General features: G+C 39.4%; 1 protein-coding gene across 7 annotated transcripts in view; it reads right to left on the bottom strand.

Annotated features, from left to right (window-relative positions):
- The window catches only part of ccser2a (coiled-coil serine-rich protein 2a), a 57,213-nt gene extending 35,131 nt beyond the window's left edge, over positions 1 to 22,082 (bottom strand). Inside the window, exons 1-4 of one of the 7 annotated variants that reach the window (XM_040002003.1) lie at positions 14,448 to 14,720; positions 14,100 to 14,291; positions 2,854 to 2,945; positions 58 to 1,517 (exon numbers count right to left, since the gene is read on the bottom strand). In XM_040002003.1, coding sequence (XP_039857937.1) covers positions 58 to 1,517; positions 2,854 to 2,870 — 1,477 coding nt within the window. In that variant the 5' untranslated portion in view covers positions 2,871 to 2,945; positions 14,100 to 14,291; positions 14,448 to 14,720. Of the gene's footprint in view, positions 1 to 57; positions 1,518 to 2,853; positions 2,946 to 6,321; positions 14,722 to 21,939 lie in introns of those variants that run through there. The other 6 variants (XM_040002009.1, XM_040002008.1, XM_040002007.1 and 3 more) reach the window with 6 other exon arrangements.
- Between the last annotated feature and the right edge of the window lie 3,526 nt (positions 22,083 to 25,608).

Below are 25,608 nucleotides of genomic sequence, written 5' to 3'. Positions count from 1 at the left end.
ACCACAAAGGATAGCACTGTATCTATTTGAATTTGCTTTCCAAAGGGTGAATTTTACCAGTCAGATCCACAGACTCCCAGTCACTGGTCTCATTTAGGAGACTGTCTAGCTGGGCATCACTGGCAGCTTTTCTGTTGTCAGGCATGTCCCCATCACTGAAAACATCTCCCACACTGTCGAAGTCATCTAGAAACTCTTCACTGATGTCACCTCTCTCTATAGATGAAGCAGAAGATAAGGACATGTCTTCCAGGGTCTCGGCTGCTGTTTGGCCACCACTTCCTCCTCCTTTTCCTTCTGCATTCCCAGAGCTTTTGTCACTTTCACTTTGAGAATCGACTTTGTCAGCCTTGTAGGTTGATTCATTCTCCAGTAGACCTACACAATCAGAGGCAGTTGAAGAGCTGATATCCTCCTTAATGTTACCTGGTAAAAGAGACTTCTGCTGTTTAGCCTGCCCAGTTCGGGGCAATTTGTAGCACAACGACACCCCACTGCTAGCCATTGACTTGGTCAACACACTACTGGGGAGCAGAGCCTTCCTTAAAGTACGAGGAGTAGTTGGTGTCGTAGTGATCAAAGGGCCAGGCAGAGAGGACGCAACTGATGAATTTTTGTTGTACTGAAGTCCTCCAACCCCACCTAAACCACCTGAACCTCCAAGGCTGCCATGCAGTCCTAAACCCACTCTTCCATTACTCAGTTGAGGGGGTTTGATAAAACTACTCCGAGGAGGCCGCAGCTGAGTGTTGGCCAGAGGCTTGGCTAGTTCCACAGCCCGATTAAAAGAGAAAGACCGTATCATAGGCTCACTGGTGGGCGAGGGAATCTGTTTAAAGTGAGTGAAACTATTTGAACGAACCATGTTGTCCAGTGCTACAATCTTCAGGCTCTCACTGGACTGGGATAGGCTGTCTTGAGAGTTGCTTCTGGTAGAGCTAGAGCCTAACCTTGGTCGCACGAGCCGAGACTCCAACCCTGTCTGAGTAGGAATGCTTGCACTATTACTACCTGTTTTAGAACTTCCATTCATGGGGCTCTGCCCTAACTTGGTCCCAACTTTGGGAGTCATCTTTGAGGATTGCTTTTGAATAGCCTTTGGGCTTGAGACAGCCACCATCAAAGAGCCTGATCTGCCTATCTTAGGTGTTGCTGGAGAGCCATTCTTTACTTCCTTGATCACAGAGGGAAGCTGTGTCTGAGCCTTGTCTTCACTTTCATCCTCAGGGGCAGTGGGAATGGATGAACCAGAGGGGTTTACCCCCTCATCTCTCTTCAATTTTAGGGAAAAGGGTGACGCCTGGATCACACCATTTGGGCGTGTTGCTGATGGAGTAACCTTGCCATCTTGCGTAGGGGTGGCTGGATGTGCAGAACCATTAGAAAGGGCACTGGCGCCACTAGTTGAGGACCGTCCACTGAACTTAGGCAGTCTGGATACCATGGCAGACCTGATGGATGCTTTTTCTTCCATTAGATGCCAACCAAGGCATGGAGCGGCATGGAATTTTCCACAGCTGAGAAAAAAGAAAATTGACATAAAAACAGAATAACATGTGATTAGAGTGTCCATAACTTTACTTAGTGATAAAGTATCACACGGTAAAAGATTTGAATTAATCACTAGTCTTTTAATTCTTATTTTTATATCCATCCTGCTGTCTAAATATCGAAACAAACTGTCTAAATAAAAGAAAAACAAATCACACCCCTCCCCCGCAATTCTTTTTATCTGTCATTCAAAAAAAGAAAAAACTACTTTTATTTTTTAAAATAATGTCAGAAACCAGTATCAGTGAACTCTTGGTTATTTATATAATTACAAAATATGTTAATTTGACTTTCGTGTGTTTTTCTTGTCATCAACACAAACCTGCAGTGGATCTGTGATGTTCAGTGTAATAACCTATTCAGCTGAAAACCATGTTGCACTATCTAACAGATCTGTATAGTCACTAATTGTTTTGATACTTTTCTAATGCTTATCCCACTTGGAGTTGTTATTATAACAGAGCATCTTTTCCTCTGAGTGACATCAAAGCCTACTAATGAAAGCCCAACCCAGAAAGCAGAATGCCAAACGCAGTTAAGATACTGCAACTAGCAAATGCACTCAGATGCACAAGCACACACATGCAATTGCGTGTTCTCATCAGCAATGCTATTATAATTATCTTGTAATTATCCAGTAATAGTGCTAAAGATATTCCTTTCCACCTGTCGCAACGGTTGCAATCTTCTTTTCATAGACTGTTTACTGTGAGTGGAATTAGGAATTAATCTGGCACGCATGGGGACCTGAAACTTTGTCACGCCAAGTTTGTCTTGGTGTGTGCATGCAGACCCTCGAGAAACAAAAAGGCTCTGCCCTTTCAGCTGTCTCATAACCACAAATTTGAATCCCACATGGTAAATCTGATGTCTCTTCACTGAACTCTGCTGGAAACATTTGTGAATGTCTTAGATATTTCTTAGATATAAACTACTGAGATTAAGTAAATGTATTAAGATTAATAACAAGTTCATAGAGTGAGCTTTAATTTTTTTTTAGAGCTTTACAGATGAATAGCTCTGCACCTGGCACTGGTTTTGGAGAATTTGCTTCCAAACTGTCTCGCCAATGAAAAAGAAAGAAAGAAAAGGAAAGAAAAAGTGGGCAAATTGGTAGACACTGCCTGTGGGACAGGGGGAAACCAGAGCTGGGAAGGTGGCCAACATAATGAATAGTGATTGGAGGATATACAGTATTAAAGCCAATGAAGGGAGAATACAAGCCTGTTCCCTCTGGCTCATTGTTTGATTCATTCAGTTTCAATCACCCATGTGACAAGTGTACATGTGTTGGTGGTGTACCTGTATGTTATATCCATCTGGCTAGGGAATACTACAAATTGAAAAGTTGGTGATACCCAGATGGCTGGTGTAGTTAGCAGAAAGCAAACAATCTGTGTAAGGAAACAAAGTAGTTACCAAAACTAAGTGCCAACTGAAAAAAAAAAACCTACTGTTACACCAAATGTTATTTAAAATTACAAGTTATCATTCAAGAAAAGCTTATTGTGTTGTAGCTTTGTGGCAGATCAGGAAGCTACTCCCATGAGTGGATCCCCTGACAAACTGTCACACAGCTACAAACACACATACGGGAGCAATAATTCAATCAACTCTGAAGAGGTGGAGGGGGTGTGCTGAGTCACAATGTGGGTCTCCTATCTTGGAAAAACCTCTCTGTTACAGTGTCCCACATTCCTCGACAGGAACACGTGCTCAAACAGACTCTGCCACGGAAGTGTCTGGCAATGCCACCTTCCTAATCTGTTTCACAAACACACATGTGTATAGATGCAAAATGCACACACTTACACACAGATGAAAAAAAAAAAAATCAGGTCAGCATGTGCAGGCAGGGCAACCAAAGCCTCTTTGCCCTGGAGGGGGTAGTGACTACGCCTGTCTGTGTGTGTTTAATGGGTGGTGATTAGACTAAGGGTTTTTGCAACTGTCAGTGGCCTCACAACATTTCCAGTTTCATTCATATCTACAGTGGCAGGTCACTACCACATGGCAGCAAACTCACACAGCAAATGTGGCAAATACTTGTTCATCTGGGTCATCTCACCCATCACTCAGCCACTGAAAGTTATAATCAGTAAGCTGCTGCCTGTTTATAGAGATGCAGCAAGGAAAAATAACACCGTTGAGGTTTTGACCTTTTATTAACCGCAAGGCAAGTGTGTCAAAAAATTCAAACAAGTGACCTTAAAACATTTAAATAACTACAAATCACCAGGCAAATAATGTCCTATCATCAAGGCCTTGTACGAGTTAGACAATACCCATCTGAATGCTATATAACTTTTTCTATACTTTAAAATATACAATAACCCCGTTTTTGTTGGCTGAATAATTTCAAAGTAAATGGCCTTTTACTAATTTCTATGCACAGAATAGCCTTCCTAACCGGCTCTATTCCAATAAAAAGTACAAAGACAAAGGTCAGCACAACAAAGCCACAAATAAACAAAATCCTAACTGACTGACACACATTCAGAAGTAGCGCAGTAAACCGTGCAGACCATCTGTCAAACGCTCATATCTGGAGACTTGCCCCTCCCCCACAGCCAAGTACTGGTAAATAAGTAAATATCCCTTTGCTGAAATCAAGTATGAGGTCTGAACTATAACTAAATGGTTCTTATGTGATTCCAATAGTAAAATAGCCCAGGAATAGTCCAGCTGTCAGGATTATTAGCATCCTTCCCTGAACTGAAAAATGATGTCACGGGAAAGCAAAATATTGGGTTTACAAAGTGAAGCTGTAAAAGATTACGTTCATCTCGATGTCCAAAGCATCATTATATCATTATAATAAATTATCTGTGATATGCAAAAGCAAGCAGAAGAAGGGTTCACAGGAGTAAGCTTAAACTAGAAAAGACAGGGACATTCGCGTAAGTGCAATTAGAATGGGAGAAACAGAAGGACGAGACTCGAGGCACACTTTTCCCACAGAGAGATCCTCTGCTGGACGGATAGCTTAGCATCCCAGCAGTGATCCCTGTGTGTGAAATGAACAGTAAAGTGACATGACATCTTTTCTTCCTCTCTGTCCCAGAGGGATGGTGCACTTTATTTCATAGTGACAGTCAGGGTATTTGGCCTTCCTTCATTTCAAACTCAGAGGACAGCCATGCAGAAAGCACCCGACAGAGGAGCAGGAAGGCTGAAAAATTTGATCTGGATTAGTAAGGTCATTCATTTCTCTTCTGGCAAAGCTTTCACTTTTGATGCGCACACATGCACCCAAACTAGAAAGATGCATTCTTCAGGAGTAACAGGATGGATGCAGATAGGATGCGACAGCCCGGAGCGATGATCTATTGGGTCATTGGGGCTACGCATGAATGGAGGTGCTCTACTACACACAGTAAATCCCCATTCCTGCTGTTTATCCCCACAGCTAATCTGTCCCCAACTCCCAGTGCTCATAGTTCCCTATCATTACAAAGCCTCCATACCATCTCTCTAGAGAGCAGTACGTCAAGCTACATCCATCTTTTTTTTCCCCTCTTCTAGCTTTCCATCAGCAGACTTTTAATAATTTAAGGGATGAGAAGTTTTTTGACTTTATTCAAACTCTACAGCATAAGGGATGTCAAGGAAGATGTGATGTTTCTGGTGGAATTCGTATCAATATTTTTACTAATTGTACTCATGCACTAACCTTACAATCCAAAGTCAAGTATTAGTTACCACCGTGGTTATACTTTGTACATAATTCTAATTATAATTTCCTTCTTATCATCAATTGAAAAAAATTCAATTGATGATAAGATTTAAGCACCTTAAGACATTTGAGGTTTCTACTACACAATGCCCTCTGGGGGGTTTTGATCTCAGACACGAGATTCATTTTCTGTCTTTCTAACAAAAATACTGTTAGGTCATTTTTCAAAGTGGCACATTTTAAGCAGCGTTTAAGTTGAAAGGGTTGAAAACAACAACTATATTACCTCATGTGGGACTGAACAAAAACAATAACATCATAAAAATAAACAAATCTGTAGCCTACTACTCTACTTTCCATAACTCAACTGACATTATCCTTGTCTGAAGAGCACAGTATGTCATCCAGCCTGCTCTACTGTGTGAGAATAAAGCTCTGAAGTGTATGGGCCACCCCAGCCATGCCCATTCAACTTCTATCTTAAAGCAGTTTTACCATCAACTCAGTCATTTAGGAACTGTGTCAACCAACTAAATTACATTTTTAAAAGAAAATGCACAGCCTAAGCAACTTCACACAGCACTGAATCAAAACCAAAGTGCAACCTCATTTGCATATATTGACTGAGTCTAGAGTCTCACTGGAGTAATAACTAGGCCAGTCATCTGGACAGAGCAGTTGTGGGTCATAGCTGTGTCCCTGAAGAGATTAACAGAGTGCCATTAGAGAAGGCTAATAGAATGAGACAGGGTTGAAAGTAACGCTGGCGCTAGACTAATGTGTATTGAGTGAAAGCAATACTGGGAAGAGCTGCACTGATGTTAAAGGATGCTAATCCAATGACAAAGCACTGAGAATTTGGTAATGTTCTATACTAAAACGTGGCAGATCAAATGACAGAGTGCAACAGAGGAAACAGTGAGTGCAAGAGAGGGGAGCAAGATAAGGTGTGGCAAGCCACGGCACTGAGATCTACAGCTAGACCACAACAAGCAAAGACAAAATCACATCATCACATCAGTGCATCTTTCAGTGAGTCTCATCTAATCTATTCCCTAATGTGCATCACAGAAAAGTAGATTAAAAACTATTACCTTAACTTGGTGAATTTATGTCGAGTTGTTCATCATTTTTATCCCCAAATTAATCAACAAGGGGAGAAATAAATGCAGTCAAGTGGATCTACACTTTCTTTCCTCCATCATCTAAACTGAAAGTAAGGTAGCAGCAAAAGAAAGTAGAGCACAGGAAAAGGAAGACACCCTTCAAAGGTTGAGCTGTATGCTGCCCTGCTCTGTCTTTGCATGTGTGCCTGAGCATGCGTGTAAAGTGACGTGTGTGGCGCGCGCGCTGATGGGTGTGTGGGTGGAGAGAACAGAGCCTTTATGAGGGCGTTAATATTTGATGGGGAATCTTTTAGGGATCCTACTCAGTGTGCTGTGAAAGGAGAGGAGAGCAGAGGAGAGAAAACACACCAAAAATATGATCCGCAATATGTTAAAAAGACTAAAGTCACATAATCGCCCCCAACACAGGAAGGCTTATCTACAAGCTGAAGAAGCAATTTACAGAATGCTGCCCTATGCTATCATGAGATCACCAGAGGGAATAATCAAGGAAACAGATCCTGCCTCCAGTAAAGAGGAATATACTGTGGCTCTTGTAAAGCTCCACTGTGAATTCAATTTACTTCCACTCATTTCATGGTCAACACAGCATACTGGTTCCATTCAGTCAACCATTTCTGTTAAGTGCTGGCACTAAAACCATTCGAGCACTGCCACTTCATCCTGTTGTGTCTGTGATCTCACATGCCTTGATAAGTCCCAGCATGGAGTCTAAAGCAATGGTCATTATAACCGCAGCAGAACTGGAGGCTAACATACAGGATTTCTAAAGCATAAATAAGGTTTTACTTTGTTTCACTCAACGCTTTTGCTAGATGGCTCAATATAAACCAGCTGCTCTGCCTGTATGTTATTACACCAGAGGTGCAAAGTAGATAACTGTCAAGCTATTTTGAGCCAAAAATACTTTCTATTAAAGCTGAATAGCAGTTGAGGATACTGTTGTGATGCGACACTGATTTGGGATATATTTTAAACATTCAACCATCACACTGCCAAAGAAAGTCTGAACCAAACTGAGTCATACTGCTGACTAGTCACGACACACAGAGACACCTTTTGAAAAGTTCTCATAATCTACCCTGAGTCATCCTTTACAAAAACACCCCTTTCTGAGGTGTGGAAGTCTTGGTGGCACTTATATAACTCTAATTATGTTCTCTATCATAACAGGACAGATGTCAGCTCTCCCATTCTACTAACACCAAGTGTATTCGAGGTTTGGTGTATACGTTTGACATACATAGAGGGACATTTCTCTGTCTTCTCCCTCCCTCCTTACATGACCTTCACTTGAACCATGCTGTGAGAACACTGAAGTGCAGCTGACAGCCCCATTTAATTCCCAACTTATGATTGGCCACAAGGGTGAGAACGGCTGATAAGTGTCACCAAGCAACAGCGCAGATGTCAGTCATTGTCAGCGAGGTCATTAGAGCTGTTCAAAAGCAGTCAGAGGCTGGTTTTTGAAGTAAGTCCACATAAAACCATATTACTGTGTGGTCACACAAGCTAGGCACTGAATAACTATACCACTGGGCGACCTGCAGTTTCAATTTAGTCATAAACGAGTAAAAATGTGGCTCAAATGAAGTCACTGCACAGTGAGGGGTTTCTGTCAGGGACGTATTTACACCTACGATAAAGCCCGGAGGGTTTCAGTGCAATTTAGCGTTGCACTTGACTAACACTATCCCTCTAGATTAATCCTAACCTGGATTTTTCTGCTGGTACAAGGCATGTGTGAAATCACTAGCACGAAATTAGTCATAAACAGGTATCCAGTGCTGCACTGAAAACCTCCTCCTTGCTTTGGTTACTAGCAGGTTGCTGTGGTCACATTAGATTGCATGGAAGATGCTGACTTGTCTGTAAATACACACAATCTGCACAATCCACCAAGCACAACCTGTACTTTTAAAGATTGTAAATGGAATGTAAACATTCTCCATTTCCGGTTTCTGGTGCATTTTTTCAAGTTTTACCGCAGCTCCGGACAGCAAATGGCATGTGTCTGCAGATAAACTGGCATCTTTAATGCGAACTATGGCCCAACGTGGCAATCTGCTAGCAACCAAAGCCATCACAAAGATATTTTTGGTGCAGTACCTCCTTTGAAACTGATTTCACCTTGTGACAGCTAGCAACCTCCAGAAACCACTCACCATCCAGCTGAAAAACCGGTAAACATTTCTTCCAAGCAAGGGTGATACAGACTGGTCAGTACACCTGTGTACTGAGGCCTTAATTACTAGATATGACACACATTTGATAACTTAAAGGTTGTAGTTGTTTTTTCGAACCCATTCATTTTTTTATCTTTCATTTATCCAATTCAGGGTTGCTGATGGGCTGTAGCCTATCCCAGCTGCCATTGAACAAGAGGTGGGGTACACCCTGAACAGGTCGCCAGACAACACAGAGAGACACGTAACCATTCACACTAACATCCACACCTATGGCCAATTTAGGTGATCAATTTAACCTAACCCACTAACTGCATGTCTTTGGGAGGAAGCTGGAGCAGCAAGAACCAAAAGGACCCAGCTAGCCAGTGGATTCGAACCTAGTAACCTAGTAGCCTTTCTTTACTAATTTGGAACTAAATCTAGTCATTGGCAAACACATTCAGTTTCTTTACAAGAAACACAAAAACATTAGCGAGTATTTTCATCTATAACTGAGGGCAGAAAAACAGACCAAAAATCTCTTTGGCTTACTAATGTGCCTAAGATAACATGTTACTCAATAACTTTAAACATCAGTGCAATCAGAATGCCATTATGACTAAACTTGTCAGCAAGGAGTCCATAAGCAAACAGCATGAACACTAAATGTCCATCAAATGTGGATCATGTTGTAGGTCTTCATCAGCAGCGCTCAATTTACTGTAAAACATTACACAAAGTACTTACTACTTACTTGATAAACTAAGAAAATATCTACAGTGTAAATCAAGAGCACAGAGGAAGTATGTTATGCTCCTGCACAAATATTTTGTGATCTGCAGTCAAGATTACACAGAAAAATGAACTGAACAATGTGAGAATTCATGTGCATCAACACTTTAATGACCATTAACATTAAATTGAACCTAAAAGTATAACTGTTACATTCAAACTCATTTTCACTTTTTTTTTTACATGATAAATGCACAATTTTTTCATAACTTGGAATGCAAACACATAAAGTTACACAGTGTCCACAACTCAGGGTCACAGTCAGAGTTCATGGCTATTTTCGCAACCTCCTGATTTAGCCCATGTTATTCTCTGCATGATATCAGAGCAATGGCATAACACTCTTTACTTTATCAACAACTCTTAAAACAGACATGGGTTCTCAAAATTTCCAGCTTATCTTAGGGCCTCCCCCATGGAGTCGTTGACTGGAACAGTCAGTTAGAAGAATCCCACCTAAAAAAAAAACCTGTTCCTCAGTAAACTGAGCCTTCACCCACACAAGGGGCGAAGGCTGATGATGTGAAGTGAAGTGGATATGCTGCTACCCACATGACATATGAACAGAGTATTCTCTTCATCTGTCTCAAGTAAGCTTGCTAGAAAATTAACAAAGAACACAGGGCATACACACTTTACAATGTTACTTCCTGGCACTAGACTTTATTCGCTGTATACATAATGTTTAGCACACCCACACTATCTTGTGGAAGAAGGGGATTCTCATTGTACACAAAAGAGCAAAGAGCAAAAACAACTCTGACTCATGCACCACTTTGTTGAGAGAATAAGCACAAAAAGCACATTTTGTAAATGCAAACAGGCCTGCTGTACCCTATACCACCCTCTAACCTCTTCCTTACTAACCCTCATGGGACTGTGGCTTTTAAAAAATAAAGCAATGTTTTCCATGACAGCCAACAGAAAAGTCGCAAAGATGAGACATACGTCTAAACAGTAAGCTTTTAATAGTTGTTCCTATTGGATTTATCCCGTGAATGGATGGTACAATGCTATTAGGTCAGCTTCCTCTATGACCCACTTCCCTCTTTCCTGTGCCGCCTCCTTTTCTACTCACTCCATCAGGCTGACTGTCTCAACAAACACTTCTCCCAATCACTACTTTTTTTCTTTAGACAGCACATTTTTATTTAGTAGTTATCAAACAGTCTCTGTAAAACCAGGAAGAACAAAGCATCCACATATCAAATGCGGCCACTGCTGGCAGTTAACGTTCGCAAAATGCTTTGTGTCCATTTTCTCATCGTCTGTAAATATTAAGTCAACTAGAGGGGAACCAATCTGAAAGAGTCCTGAGATAATAGAGAAACATTTCCATTCACCTCAGGAGCTTTGTGGAATAAAGTGAATGGATACTCGTACTTCTATGTCCCCCTGCTGTGTAATTTTCTTTGAAAAACAGAAAGGCACCACAGCACAATGAAATCCATTATCTGCTCAAGTAAGATGATGCTATTGCGGCTGTGCCTGCCACGCAAACAAGAGTATCTGAATATCACATTCATGTCTGTGCAGGTAATTGCCGAGGCTGACATTTAGAACTGCATTTCTTTTTCCCTTTAAGGAGGGTATGAGTAATGAGTCAGATCTCACAATTACACAACCATCAGATCCAGAAAAGGAAATGCACTATGTAAAATAATACTACTTATAAAGTGGAAAGTTTCCCTAGGGAAATAAAAGTTTAAGAGTGACATGATATGGCACTGCTTAAAGGCTAAAAAGGGACGATGTGCCAAATGAAACTGGTGCAGTAACATGAGTACAGAAACACTCGGGCAGCTTTCATGAAATGGGCACTGCTCTGGAAATAAGCCATCGTGTCTGAGAATAACACCCATTTTCAGCAGATGCTTGCAAATTACAGCCAGTCCCATATGGTAATTGAGAATGACTCAGCAGTGATTGTGGAGGCAGGCAGAGAGCAAATGTTCAACCTCATAACAGAGTCCACAATCCTCAGCACATGGCCGGTGTCTGATCCTGGGGACATAACCACTCTATATCACATGACTCAAAGCCTTGAAGAATTACCAAAGGAGACTTAAGAGTTTGAAGGAGAGTGATCGCACGACCTGTTGTAGTGAAAGTTAAAATCGATTATATCACCTGATGCCAAACTGAGAGTAACTAAAGGAAGGCCATACAATCCATGCACAATTCATTCAAAAATTCAGATTTTGATTTGTTTGGTATTCATGTGGTTTCAGTTTGTCACTCACTTTTCCATGGCTCACACACATAAGCTCATTTGTTTCCAGGAACTATTATGTTAAAAGTTACTCATGTGTCCCACATAACCAAATGAGCAAAATTTAACAATAATTCATTCATTTTTTTAATTTATTCAGTAATTATTGTACTTGGCAGTACACAGGTCAGCAGGACTTTTTAGGGGGGACTGTAGATGAACGTAGCACATGTCAACAGAGACAAATACCAAACATGCTTAAAAAAAAGCTTAGAAAACTGGCTAACTATTTTTTTAGATGCTGATTTTCCATAAACTCTGATATTATTCAAAAAATAAACACCAGAAATGTTAATTTATGCATTTCTGTTGTTTTCTCTGTCATCCTGACACCAGAATCATGCTACAAACCAAACAGCGTATTTTGTGTTTTGTTAAACCTGTAATGAATGTACAGTATACACATTTAGTAGGTTAAAAGTTATAACAATGTTTTTTGTTTTGTTTTTATGTCATAGAAAGCAAAGTGTGGCACTTTGTCACACTGACTCACTGAAACACATGAACCGACCACTCTAAACACAGCCTTTGCTTTTCCACATATGCCACATGGATCTGTCTGCTGTAAAACATACCACTTCCATTTTAAGTCAATATCTTAATAATATTATGACATCATCCAGCCAGCAATTACACACATCTGCTGTCAACGCCCTGCACTGTGTTCATAATTATGCCTGGTTAAATACAATTTTTGGAGAAAAAGAACACAAGGGCTCTTCAACCAACTGAACCACTCCCAAACACTTAACTGATTTTATTTACTGATGCTTTATAGAAGAGAAAATATCAACCTACACAAGAAATTTCCAGCACATTACCTTCTAGTGCATGCAAAATTAGGATTTATCTCCCAACTCAGCCATATGATCGTTCATTCTTATTCTCTCAGTATTTCGACGTTGTCTTTTCATACTTTCAAAAGCTTTCCCTAAAGATGCCTAAAAGGGCCTTGCTGATCTTTGAAGGACACTTTAACTCCAAGGACTCTGTGTTTATCCATCAGAGATTCTGTGTCAACACTTTACTACGTATGGAGCTATTCCAATCCTGTAAACATCTGCAGTCTTACCGAGGGAATAACAGAACTGATAAGCGTGGCTAAGTATAGCTCTAATGACAGGCCACATACAGCGAGAGAAGAGGGCAAAGAGGATCAGAGAAAAGTCAAAGTCAAATCAAGTTCCTTGGCTATATGAGGAACACACATGAAAACCTGCACAATGTGGTTGAGCATAAATGTCAGAAAACCAGAGATGTGGACTAAGTATAACACCCACAGCAGACAGGACTGGAAACAGCTCATGTCTTAAAGTATAAGGAGTTGTGTAGGGCTCATCTTGCTTAACGCTTACGTCTTCATCCTCCACCTGTGATTTCTGGTATTACTGTATAAATAACACTTATCTGTGCTGTACATAGTGATTTTTCAGCATTTTACGATCCTGTCACCCTCGAGGTTGCACTTCAAGAGCGCTATGGTGTCTTGGAATGACTGCTACTCCCAGGGTAGTGGGACAAATGTGTGATTTCACAAACAGCCACATTACAAAATACACTGACGCTGACAGTTAAGGCAGGCCAAAGAGACACAGCAGTTTGGGTGGTCCACTCTTCAGCAGACGTTCAGCTGTTGTAGAGTGGAATCAGATTGTAAACACACCCTCAGCCAAGGTGGCGCTCCAGGATCCTAGCCAACAGGTGTCCAACGCACACACTCATGGATCAGCATGTGCGTTCGTGTTTGTGGGTGCGTGACCCCACCCTAACACCGGACAAACCAGACTGATGTTCATCTCACTTACACTAAGGGCAATCGGTCACGCCTTATCCTAATGTGTACTGGCGCTGATGCCACGGCGCTTTACACTGTCTGGCCTGTTATAGATCACAGCCTAAAATGGCACACACACACACCTCATGGTAAAGACTTGAACTGTCAGCAACTACAGTCGAGGTATAAAAATATGAATTTGAAGGCTCCACTGCAGGTCGCTTATAAAAACCCTGCTTGAATTTACACCCTTGTCTGCTGCATGTAACTTTAAGATCATCTATGAGTCATCTTCAGTTACCCTTTAATCCTGGCATGTCCATGAGCAAGGTATCTCAATGGTAAATCTCAAGGAAGCCAGATTTCCCTTTAAGCATTAACTATTTAGGTACCCAACAGGCTGTGAGACACTTGACAAGCAGCAGTGCTCCAGAGTAGCTAAAAATTCCAATTTCTGTTTGTATTATGCAATAAAGAACATTCCTATGGTACACAAAGGTCTTATCATCCTTATTCACGGTACAGTGACTCTCACGGCATGTTATGACTGTGGAGGGTGTTGTTGGAAAGCATGGCCTCCTCTGCCTCACAGATGAAGACCAATTCACATCTTTGAAAATAAGGGCTCTATAGGCACACATACTGGAAACAATTTTTATTGTTGTCACGTCATTTCACAGCTAAAACAAGACTTGTGTAAGCTAATACGGACTGTCCATTGGACTGTCATTAGACTTACCTAAATGATGCCGTTACAAGCGTGTTTATAGCCTCGTGGTTGGTTGAGGGAACCGTCTACTTGTTCGTTGTCTTTTAAACAACATGATGTTACAAAGTGAGCGGCCGAGAAGAGGTAGCAAGTCCTACAGTTTCGCGTTTGAAACTAGCTCACCGCGGAGATGCACTGGTGAAGTTAAGGCTAGCCCGTAGCCTGTAATCATGACACAAGTTTAACGGTTATCGCTACAGCCGATGCATCACAAAGAGTTATTTGTACTAAACAAATCAGCAAGCTTACACTAAGTGCTTGAAGAGAGCTTATAAATAAATAAATAAATCGTCTTTCTCTTTAGTATTTCCAGCATACCGTTAAAAACAGCCCGAAGCAACTGTACCACTATCCGTGAGTTACACTGACAGCAAACATCGACCAACTGATGATACCGACACTGAAAACGGGTCGTCCGCAAAGCGGCAGGCGAGCTTTAACGACAACACGGCCATGTGGACCGAAAGAAATCCTCACACGAAGCAACACCTGGGCTTGTAAATAAACTAACCACAGCAGGAACCCCCTGCAAAGTTCAGTGTACAGACGGAGTCCCCCCAAAGCGCCTTCTCATTCGACATCCTCCCCTCGCTTTCGAGGGGGCGGAGCGTGTAGATGTCACCTGGGACTTTGCACGCTAATCTGCAAGCTTGGGTTGCATCTCTCTTTGCTAGGTGTTATTGAAGTCCTGTGAGTCAATTTCTGTCTCTGGTATTAATTTAATTCGCTCTTATGAATTTATATTAAGTTGTAAGCTTTCAAATAAAAAGTAAACTACAGCTTGGTAGCCGCACGTGTGACGTCAGACCCATAGCTGAGCGTGCAGGGCTGTGCTAAATCTGTTTACTAGCCACAAAGGACACTACGTTTGCACCACTGACTGTAGAAAATAGTTTATTTCCCTTTCAGAATGGAGGTTCAAAACAAAAGGGGGGGGGGTTTAAAGGCCCATATATATTGTATATTTAACTTTGTTTGGGCCTTTAAAACCCCCCTTTTGTTTTGAACCTCCATTCTGAAAGGGAAATAGTATTAAGTGTATTTTTACCAGTTGGCAAGACAAACTGAATCTTAAGTGTTAAACTTACAGGGGGCTGAGTGGATGTGCAAAATTTGCTATTTTACTCTTTTTCTTTTTCTTAATAAAATGTACTGCTAATTGCTTAAAATAATTCTACCTCTGAGACAACTGAGAAATGATTCCTTGAATTACTACTTATTACAACTAAGGTATGGAGAAGAACCTCTCTGAATACACAATGCATTAAACCTTGAAGCAGGAGCAGAAGACCACATTTCTTCTGCAAGATTCAGATGGTACGGTGATGGTGGTGTAATGTGTGGAGATATTTTTTGGCACACGTTGGGCCTCTTAGTGACAAGTGAACATCATTTAAACAACACAGCCTGCCTGAGTAATGTTGCTGACCATGTCCATCCCGTTATAGCCACTGTGTACTAACTGTGGTCTTATCAGTGTACAGAGCTTAAATAATCTCAAACTGATTTCTTGAACATGACAGTGAGTTCACTCACTCACATGACTTCCTTTGAACTCTAGTGGACTTTATTGAATCTATATTACCAAGAACTGAAGCAGTTTAAAAGGCAACGAGGTGTTATTCAACAGCTGACGTTCCCTAAACTAGGTAAAAGCTTGGCCTGCCTCAGTAATACTCTGGATAAAGACCTGCAACACAATTTAGCAAACTCAAGTGTCACTGTGCTTTGAGGGCTCAGGTGGAGTAGCAAAGCACTATTTAAGAACCAGTCCATTTGCTATTTACCATGTCAACTTTTTCCCCATTATCACAGTTAAGTAGTGGAAACTGAAAAATCAGAATGCAAGCCAGAAAGTGAAATAGTTTTTCTTACATGAGACTACATCCACATTTGTATGATGTGAACTCAAATAAACTAAAAGGTTAAAGGTCATTAACTGAAACCCAAGGGAGTGTGGATCTGAAAATGAAAGTTAAGATAAAGAACATAGTGGGTGTTTATAGTGGTACACATTTTAATTGTTTGAGCATCTGTGTGCTTGGAGATAATCATCTCAAAGAAAACACAAAGATGATCAGAATGAGCATCATCAGCCTTCATTTTAGATACATTTAGAATCTTGGAGATGATCAAATGCAGCATTATGAGTGGGCTTCATCACATTTGTCATCCACCAGTCCTTATTTATCCAGAATACAACACAGTTCTTTCCAACAGCTGTGCGGTTAAAATTTACAAAATACCAACAATAGCTAGTTAGTCAAAATCCATGCACATTAAAGACAACTGTTCATCAAATTCCAAGAAAAATAATTCTATTGTTCTTTTTCACTGTAATAAATGATAGACAACCATAAATAACTTCATAAATAAGTTACATGTCAGGAATGAAAGCCTTCCTCAGCTTGTTAGACCTTGACGCCCTAAGAAAATAAATCATGGATGCAGTTTTAGAGGAAGCAGTATGACTGTAAAATTATGCATATCTCCAAACTTTCATCTAAAATGAAATATTAATTATTATCTTACGTTTCTGCTTGTATTTAAATGAATACAAATGAAGGTAATGCAAAACAATAAAAGCTATTTGAAGGGTTTATTTCATTTCTTTTTTCGTCATATAAATGTGTTCTTCTAATTGAGAATTTAAAAAAAAAAAAAAAAAAACAGATGGTGTTTTGCTTTTTTTCGACACATAGTGATAAAATCTTTCAAATGACCTGGAGATTAAACAATTTAATTAACTATTTCTTGGACTCTGAAAAGTGCGCAGGGCTTATTGATCTCAGCAATCAAAGAGGCTTACTAAAGCTCAGCAGATCTGTACCGGAAAACTAAATAAACTGCTTAAGCAACGTAAATCACCCACTGTGAACACTGCTGCAATGCAGAATCAACAGCACTAATCAGGGCTAAAAAAAAAAAAGTTTGCAATTAAATTGCTGCTCATGCAGGCTGAGACAGTGTCTCTTTAGAAAACTAAGCAGCTGGCAGAAGGAGTACAATGCTGGAATTCGGGTCTCTGTAATAGCTATGACACCATAATTTTAGAATAACACCTTCACTATGGAGAGCCCACTGGAGGAACTGGGGGATGAGGGCCATTTTCCTCAAACCATTTCATTGCCTTCAGAGAGACTTTAGAGACTTTTGGGCTTCGCTGCTGTTCTAATAACAGGTATTGTTCCCTGAATTTTTTTTAGTCTATAACTAGTGCCTGTGCTTCTATTTTCTCTCCAGGCTGACATCTCAAAGTGTAGAAAGCTTCTGCTCATCATGGCAGGAACCCCGATTTTCTGCACAGCTCACTTCTCCATCTGGATTCTGTCTGAGACCTTCCTTCTATAACCACCCCAGTGGCTCTCTGGTAAAATAACAGTGATTTGATGGTGATTAATGCCTACTTTGCTGCTAAGAAGTTCTTAATTTTGAATGACTTATTCTGTCAAGAGGAACTAGATTTTATGCTTCTCTCTGAGAAGCATGAGAACGTCTCAGATTTCTTAAAACTACATTCAACACACTGTTCATTTTTCTCTGCACCACCGATTTCTAGTTAAGGAGGTTGAACTGCCAAAGAACTTTAAAAAAAATAGGCATTTTTGTGTCAGTTGACTTTTTCAGTCTCTAGTTACTCCATCAAGTTGATTATAATTACAATTCTAGAAATTCACCCATTGTATGGTATTATAATATATAAGCAACCTGGTTCTGCTGCATATTTTCCCTTGGACTTTAAGACTTTAATTTTCTACCGTTGAAAGTAGGCAGAATTATGATAATCAGGCATATCAACATTCCTGCTGAACATATATCAAACACTACTACTACTAAAGAGTCCTTCAGCATTATAAACTCTTATTTTGGTTCCAAGTGTTCTTTTCTCCATCTAATAAGTTCAGCATTTGAAATCTTGAATGTTGAACTTAGCCCAGAGGGGAATATTTGATTCCTCTCTGAGCTTTAACTCAGATGTAAAATGTATTTCCCCATTCTTGTTTCTTTCATTTAAATTGCTTTTTTAAATTGCTGATGGCTTCTGATTACTGACATATTCTAGTAAGCAATCTCAAATTACTTCTATTTTACATTCTTTACAATGGTTCCCAAAATTAGAAATCGTTGAGCCCTAAATAGACATACTGTAGAGTATTTAGCCTACCTTATACTATATTGCTTTCTCGCTCTGAAATCTTAAAAAAAGACAGGTCTTCTATTGAGAGTCTTATTGGTATTTGCTTGAATTCATCTATTCTGTGCCTTAAATTGCTTTTAATATTTTTATACTGCTATTAACTGTACTTTATTGTATTTTTCTTGTGATTCATGCTATTTTTAAAAAAATATTTTAGTCTATTTTGTTGTATAGCACTTCATTGCTATTTGTCTGTGAACAGCACTTTATCATTAAACTTTTTGCTTACTTTCCATTCTGCCTCTCTGTCATGTCTCTCTACCTTTTTATTCTGTCTCTCAATCAACCCTGTCTCACTATTTCTATGACAGACAGAAAGGGATGATTGAGAGATAGAAGCATGACAGACAGACAGATTACAGAGTTAAACCATTTTCACACAAGAATTTTGGCCACTGTCAGGAGAGTCAGTTCAGGATTTGTCTGAAGTTTTCTTTTGTCACGTGTAGCACAACGTGTGTCTGCTTCAGACATTCTCCCACTACTGGAAATGCTGTCTGGTTTAGTTAAGGGAGCTTCAAGAATGCATGAGGCAGAACACATGACACCAACCAACTTTAGCTCCAGCTGCACCATTTGCACTTTTTGCAATCTTTGCACTGAGAAGCTGAAGCAGAATCCATTTTATATTTGATTTTTTGTCAGACATTTGCAAGTGTACATATCTGTCTGTTGGGTGAACAAACGTTCTAGACTGTGAAAATGAATTTAGAGAAAGAAACTGGATGTTAGATATAAGGATGCTACGTACATTTAAAGGCCTATGGATACAGTTAAATAATTACTTCCTACTAACTTGATAATGAGCTGGTAAATGCATTTGGTGTTTTTAGGTTTTGCTTTTAATGTTGTTTCGTGACACAGTAAGCGTTCACTGTTAAATATCTTCAAAGGGAAATGAAACTAAAGTACATTACTGCTTTTTCTTTTCAAAAAAATTTGTTTATCCATTAGTTTACACAGTAGAATGGACACGTGGATTTACTGGCAAAGTCAGCTAGCATGTTTAAAGGTCCTTTTTCCTTTGAGGCCTTCAATCCTCTCTCTGGATTACTGCCTACAAAGTGCCTAGAAAAAGAAACACTTTTCCTAACAGAACATATTTTTTTTTACTTTAGTCAGAATCTAAATGGGAGGTTTTGAGGGTGCTCACCTTTAGTGCTGAGCATCCAGCACCTGTTTCTGCTGAAAACACAATGCCAATACCTTTTAAACTTTTTTTTTTTTTTTTTTTTTTTTAATTAAAACTTTATATTGTAGAATTCTGAACTGAACTGATTCTTTTAAAATTAGGCTACACTTAAAATATGCAGGCTCAAAATGCTGGCATTAGGTAATGTAACAGGGCAGCCGTTTGCAGCTGGATTTACAGTGAGGAAGACCAAGACACAGTATGGCAGAAGCAAGAGGCATTTATTTGCCCACATATAGCTCTAAGGCCATGACAGTCACTGGCATGTCAAGCCTTCTCACAGCACAAACATTCACTCTCCTATTTAACGACAATTATCAGCCTTCTCCGCTGTTAAGGACTAAACCATTATTTTACTGTCAGGTGAGTTTTTCCAAATTCCAACCTTCCACAAACATTCTACAATACACAATTTTAATAAATAAATATATACATGCATTGTACCATTTTCATATGATTAAATATTTTACACTTTGCCAAAAACACCAAAAACCTAGTGCACAGAGATTCCCCCACACTCCCTTAACCCATGGCCTCTCCCGGAACCTTTAAATGTTGTCTGGACCCCCAGAGAAACATTTGCCCAAGCACCCTGGAGAGGACACAGAAAAAACAGGTGAGTAATCGCATCTCGACAGCAACTTTTTGCACCAACCTTTACCTCTAGACTTTGCACACACATTTGCCCAACTTTTCCTTAATACTAGACCTTATTTGCTCCCAGTAACAATTCTTTCCTCACAGAAAACCACCACACTTCTTGATGCTAAATAAAGTGTTAGTTAAAGTGTTATTAATAAATTGCAAAGGTGCTCCTGTACAAGTTGTAATTGTATATAACTTTATTATATAAGGATAATATAAAATATTAAAATGTTAAATTTAATAGAATTTGGTCAAATTAAGTTTACTTCATTGGCATGCCTTCAGTATATGTCAAACATATGTTCCTTAATGATTTTTGATTTTATGTATCAGGAAAATGTACAAACATGATAAACAGACAGACTGAAAAATAGGTAAATATTCTATACAAAGGTTTTGGTCCTGTTAACTCATGAGTGTGTACACTGTCTTGGTTTATACTTCCCAAGTGTAATGAGTTAGGGGCTCCCAGTTGAGTGCATCAGTACAACATGCTGCTGTGACACACCTATGTCAAGGACACCCCCCCCCCCCCCCCCCAAAAAAAAAAAAAAAAAAAAAAAAGAACAACAACCCCAAAACAAACAAACATCACATTCTTGTTGCTCTCTTCAAGATTATGGCTTTTGTGTCTATCTATTTAAAGTTGCTGAGGATCTGAAATTCACACAAAATGACCTGAGAAGGAACAGAGGGCACAATAAAGGTACAAAAAAAAGAACAAAGGGTATTATTCTTAAAAAGTGGAAGTTAAACAGGTAAAACAAATCAAGTCAGTTCTCTCTATATATGGCTTATCTTTTCAATAAAACACCAACATATTTTTTTAAATTCTAACTGGCCTTTGATCGAATCAACAAGAAAATGCAAAAACCTCCTAACACAACCTACTAGCTAAAATCAGCTAGAACCAGTCACTGCTAGAAACAAGAAATACAAATACAAAATATCTTTAGGTGTACTGCCTCTGCCTTATGCTGTCAACTACACTAACTCCAGCTGACAGCTGGAGAGTTTTAAACTAATCACTGTATAAAAGTAGACGACCTGGCTCCACATTTCCTGACATTCTTCAGTTTGAATGACAGAAGCAGTCATTTTTCCTGCAGCTTCAGACAAAAGAGGGTTAGATCTTTTAAAGAACATGACATCATCTGGATTTTCAGGCCAATTATCAGTATCTTCCTTTGCCATTACGGCTGAGGAAACTTCACACCTAGACTCAGAATAATAGCCTCCTCAGTGCTCCCTTGACTTGTGTCTGGCTCCTCGGATGCTAGCTCCTATCAGACTGTGCTATGTCTTTCCTGTATGATATCTTGATAAATGTGAAGTGAATGTTGTCATTCACTTCAAAGAACCCATTATATGCAACAATGACTAATACTGTATAAAAAAATTCCAGTAAATCTAATTAAAACTATTATTGTGGCTCAACCAACCAACGGCCGCGGCAGGCTAAACATGAGGACACAGATGACGCGCAACAATAAACGCATAAAATACACTTCTGTACCATTTGCTCCTTTTATTCCACATGCAACTGTCCAATATATAAATCAGCACATGGGATTAACTATTAAACAAATGCACAGACTGCACAAACAAATAACTACAACTCACCAATAACTGCACTAACTACTATGTCAAATTACAACTTGGTCTATGGCATCAATTAGTGCACAAATATACAAAAACCATCAAGTTACAGTTAAAATACATCAAAATCATTCAAGCTGCGGTCAACAGAAAGTTTTGCCTCATGCTCAGCCTACCTTTCTGCTCATCAACATCAGGTGCCGTGAACAGGTGAGTGCAACCACATTTATCATCTACCACACCCATGAGACACGCCCCACACCCGTGCACCAATACAGTGAGTCCATTTAAACCAACACACTTAGTCAAAAAAAGGAACAACTCATATGGCTCCTACAACTATTTAGCTGCACATGACCGGAACATCACACAAGCCAACCATCAGATAAGAAATATTATAGAAATATATAGAAATATCTTATATAGTTCTATATTGTGTATTGTGTATTTTGTTGTACAGTTATGTTATTTTATTTTCAACTTTAATTTATATATTTTATCTTATTCTTCCCAGTTAAATTTACCCTTCATTCTAATTTGTGTTGTACAGTTATTTCATTTTTAACCTTAATTTATATTTTATTCCTTCCTAGTTAAATTTACCCTTTTTAATTTTTCATATTTATTTCCTATCTTATTCATAGCCTTTTCCTTTTTGTTTTCTTTAGGTCACGAGCAGTTGTCCAAGCATTTCACTACATATCGTACTGTGTATGACTGTGTACGTGACAAATAAAATTTGAATTTGAATTTGATTTGAAATAGAGAATTCAATAATGGTGCAAAAATAAAGAAAAAGGGCATTGCTCTTAAAAATGTACGTTACACAGTCAAAAACAAAATAAACAGATAATTTATACAGGTATATAACTTGTCTTTTAAACAAAATACCAGTGTTGTTTGGAGTCTGGCATGGCACTGACAGTGAAGTAATAAGAACATCTTTTTCCGCCTGGCATGCAGCTGAAATCTAACTTAATAACAAGTTGCTGCTTTACAAGCAATAAATACAAGCACCAATTCAAATATAAGTAATAACTTTAGGTGTACTGCCTCTGCCTTATGCTGTCAACTGCACTTACTCAGACTGACAGCAAGACAGTCTTAAACCAATGACTGTCGAAGAGATGGATGATCTGGCTCCACCTTCTCACAAAAATGAAGGCAAGGTTTCCCACTTACAGGAGCTGCGAGCCAAGACGGAGATATCAGTGGCTGGACTTGTTTTGGCTGGGAATCACTTTGAGGTTTTTCCTCATAAAACTCTAAGCTAAACATGAACTGTTGCACTCAGTGGACTTTAACTCTTTATTGTTAAATTAATTTAGGTTTTTCATTAGTTTAACTGCTAAGGAAACTTCTAGCTTGGTCTCAGTCTAGTGAGCTAACACCTATTAAATAGCTAGCAATGCCACACAGAGTGGATACATGCTAGTCACAGATGAAGTCAATGAAATAAATATAGAAATCAAGGAAAGACAAGAGACCTGGGCGTGATCCATCCTTGTCCCTGCAAATCTAATATGTGAGTGTGTACCGAGACATAAAACACCACAGATAGGACGGCCCGAATAAAATACATCCATTCTAATTTCACCAAGTACCCCTCAGTTGAACCTATGCTGGCCAAAATCCAGAAGAACTTAATTTGAATCCTTTGTTATGAAATCAACCAAAGATCAGATAAAATTGAAAACATTTATATATTTATTTATTTATTTATTTAAAATTCTCTTTCACTGCTTGTGTAACAGATTCAAGCAGAGCACATTCATTAGAATTAGAAATTAGATTCTGATGATATTTGTATTCTTATCTACTAATATTATTTTATTATTATATTAAAATGGCAGAAGACTCAGTTTCCTTTTCATAAAAATGGATGGTAGAATTGTCCTTCGATGAGCTAGTTTTTACTTTCTTACTCCAAGTACATTTCAGAGCCTCTACTTTTTTTGCTTTTGATTGAGTAAAGAAGTTGATTCATTACTTCGAATTTTACGAGTATTTTCTTTTTCTTTTTTTTTGTTATTTTCTGCCTTTTTCAGATAGCATAGTGTAGAGAAGACAGGGAGGTAGGGAAAGAGTGGGGAGGGAACACAGAAAAGGGCCTCAGGACTCAGTCAAACCCAGGCTAAACCGTTTAGCCTTGTGGCATGTGGAGTCCTGCTCAATCTGTGAGCAACACTGGGACTGGCTGACACTGTTTTCCAGAGAATTGATTGTTCAGTAAGCAGTGACTTCATACCTGTTGATCTACAATTTGGAACCTCGTAATATGAGTTACTATAGTGATCACATCCACTTTTGCAGTACAGAAAACTCAAGGTTAACCCCGAAGTTACTTGAATAACATTTTGTAGTGCAGTGTAGTCATTTGCTTTGACATCTCTGGTCGGATTTTCACCAAGGTACAAACCTAACTCATATCAGTGCCACTTGTTTTGCACACCTTGTCTCAATTCTCTAAAGCTTGTCTTTCTTTCTCTAGTACAGCATCGCTCTCACCAAGTGGGAACTCAGACTGTCATTATGTACGTCCACATGCTGTTGCTCTCTGCACATATGCAGTGTTGTCTCTATTAAGATGCTCAACATGAGTTTTTATTTCTTTTTGGAGGGAGTGGCGGGCAATTTCATCAATCGAGCATAAACTGGCATACTCAGAAAAGCTCTTTGAATACTGTTTGACTATTTTGTGAGCAACAGCACAACACTGTGCTTTGCTTTGCTACCTCATTTCATCGACAAGGACGCAAATCATTTTGCAGTGATCGGGGTTGAGAAGTCTACGGTACTCCCATTTGCTACTGCACGGCATAATTCACTTGGTATTTGGCCCCAGGGAACCCGAAATGAGTCAGCCCACATAATGGCAGTGGCTGAACAAAAGGTTGGTGAGCTCATGTTGTCCGAGGTGACAGTGGAGGAGGAGGAAAATGGCAATTTTGCACGAACATCACCAGATGCATTCGTTCTGTAATTAATAAAAAAAAAAAAAAAGAAATAAAACGCACCAACAAAGATACTACAGACATTACAGTAATAAAAATGTAATATTTTAGGACATTTCTACCTTCATAAAATCCACAGAATACCACAGTAAGCCGTCTTAAAGCAGCCTAGGAGCTTACAAATCTGATTGGACAGGAGTATATCTGAAGGGTCCACACCAGGAGCTTCTTCCACATACTTAAGATCGTCTGTGCATTCCACAACCCAAGATAGAAAGAATACCAGGCAGCACTCTGGAAATAGCCATCTGTACCTCTTCCTCCAAAGTTTAGGACATCCTTTTAGGTAAGAAAAGAGGGATGAAGACCAAGTACTGACAAGCCACACAGCTTGTACCTTTTTGCAGGTGCCTCAGAAAGGCAACGAAGGCCCTGATCAGCCAGCATTAAAAAAATAAAGCTCTCTAAGATAACTTGTACAGCATCTCTCTGATGATAAGTCCATCGCTTGGATTTCTCCAAATACAGTTCCGTCGTCACATTTATAAAGCATAAGAAACATGTTTTGTTGTATGCAGTCCCTTTCAATTCTGCCTCATGTCTAGCTTACTGTTCAACTGGGCAACAGCTTCTCCCTTATCAGCAACAAGGGAAGGAAACAGACTGCCAGCATTCAAGCAGGCTAGAAGTAGCTGATGTTTTCAGCAAGAGTAGAACACGAGTTTTTATAGTCGTGCTATTTTCTTGAACAACTGGCAGTTTAACACTGGCAGCAATCACAGAAAACACCATTTCTAAATAGCTTATCACTTCTACTATTTGTCTGTTATGGGTTGTTTTGCGCATCATTGCCTTGGTACCTGAGCTAAAATAGCCTTCTGTTCAGATTCA

This window comes from Simochromis diagramma, unplaced genomic scaffold (assembly GCF_900408965.1).
Source record: "Simochromis diagramma unplaced genomic scaffold, fSimDia1.1 OVJJ01000421.1, whole genome shotgun sequence".
Lineage (NCBI taxonomy): Eukaryota > Metazoa > Chordata > Actinopteri > Cichliformes > Cichlidae > Simochromis > Simochromis diagramma.
The sequence above is the reverse complement of the archived record's forward strand: the minus strand, read 5'-3'. Positions and strand labels throughout refer to the sequence as shown.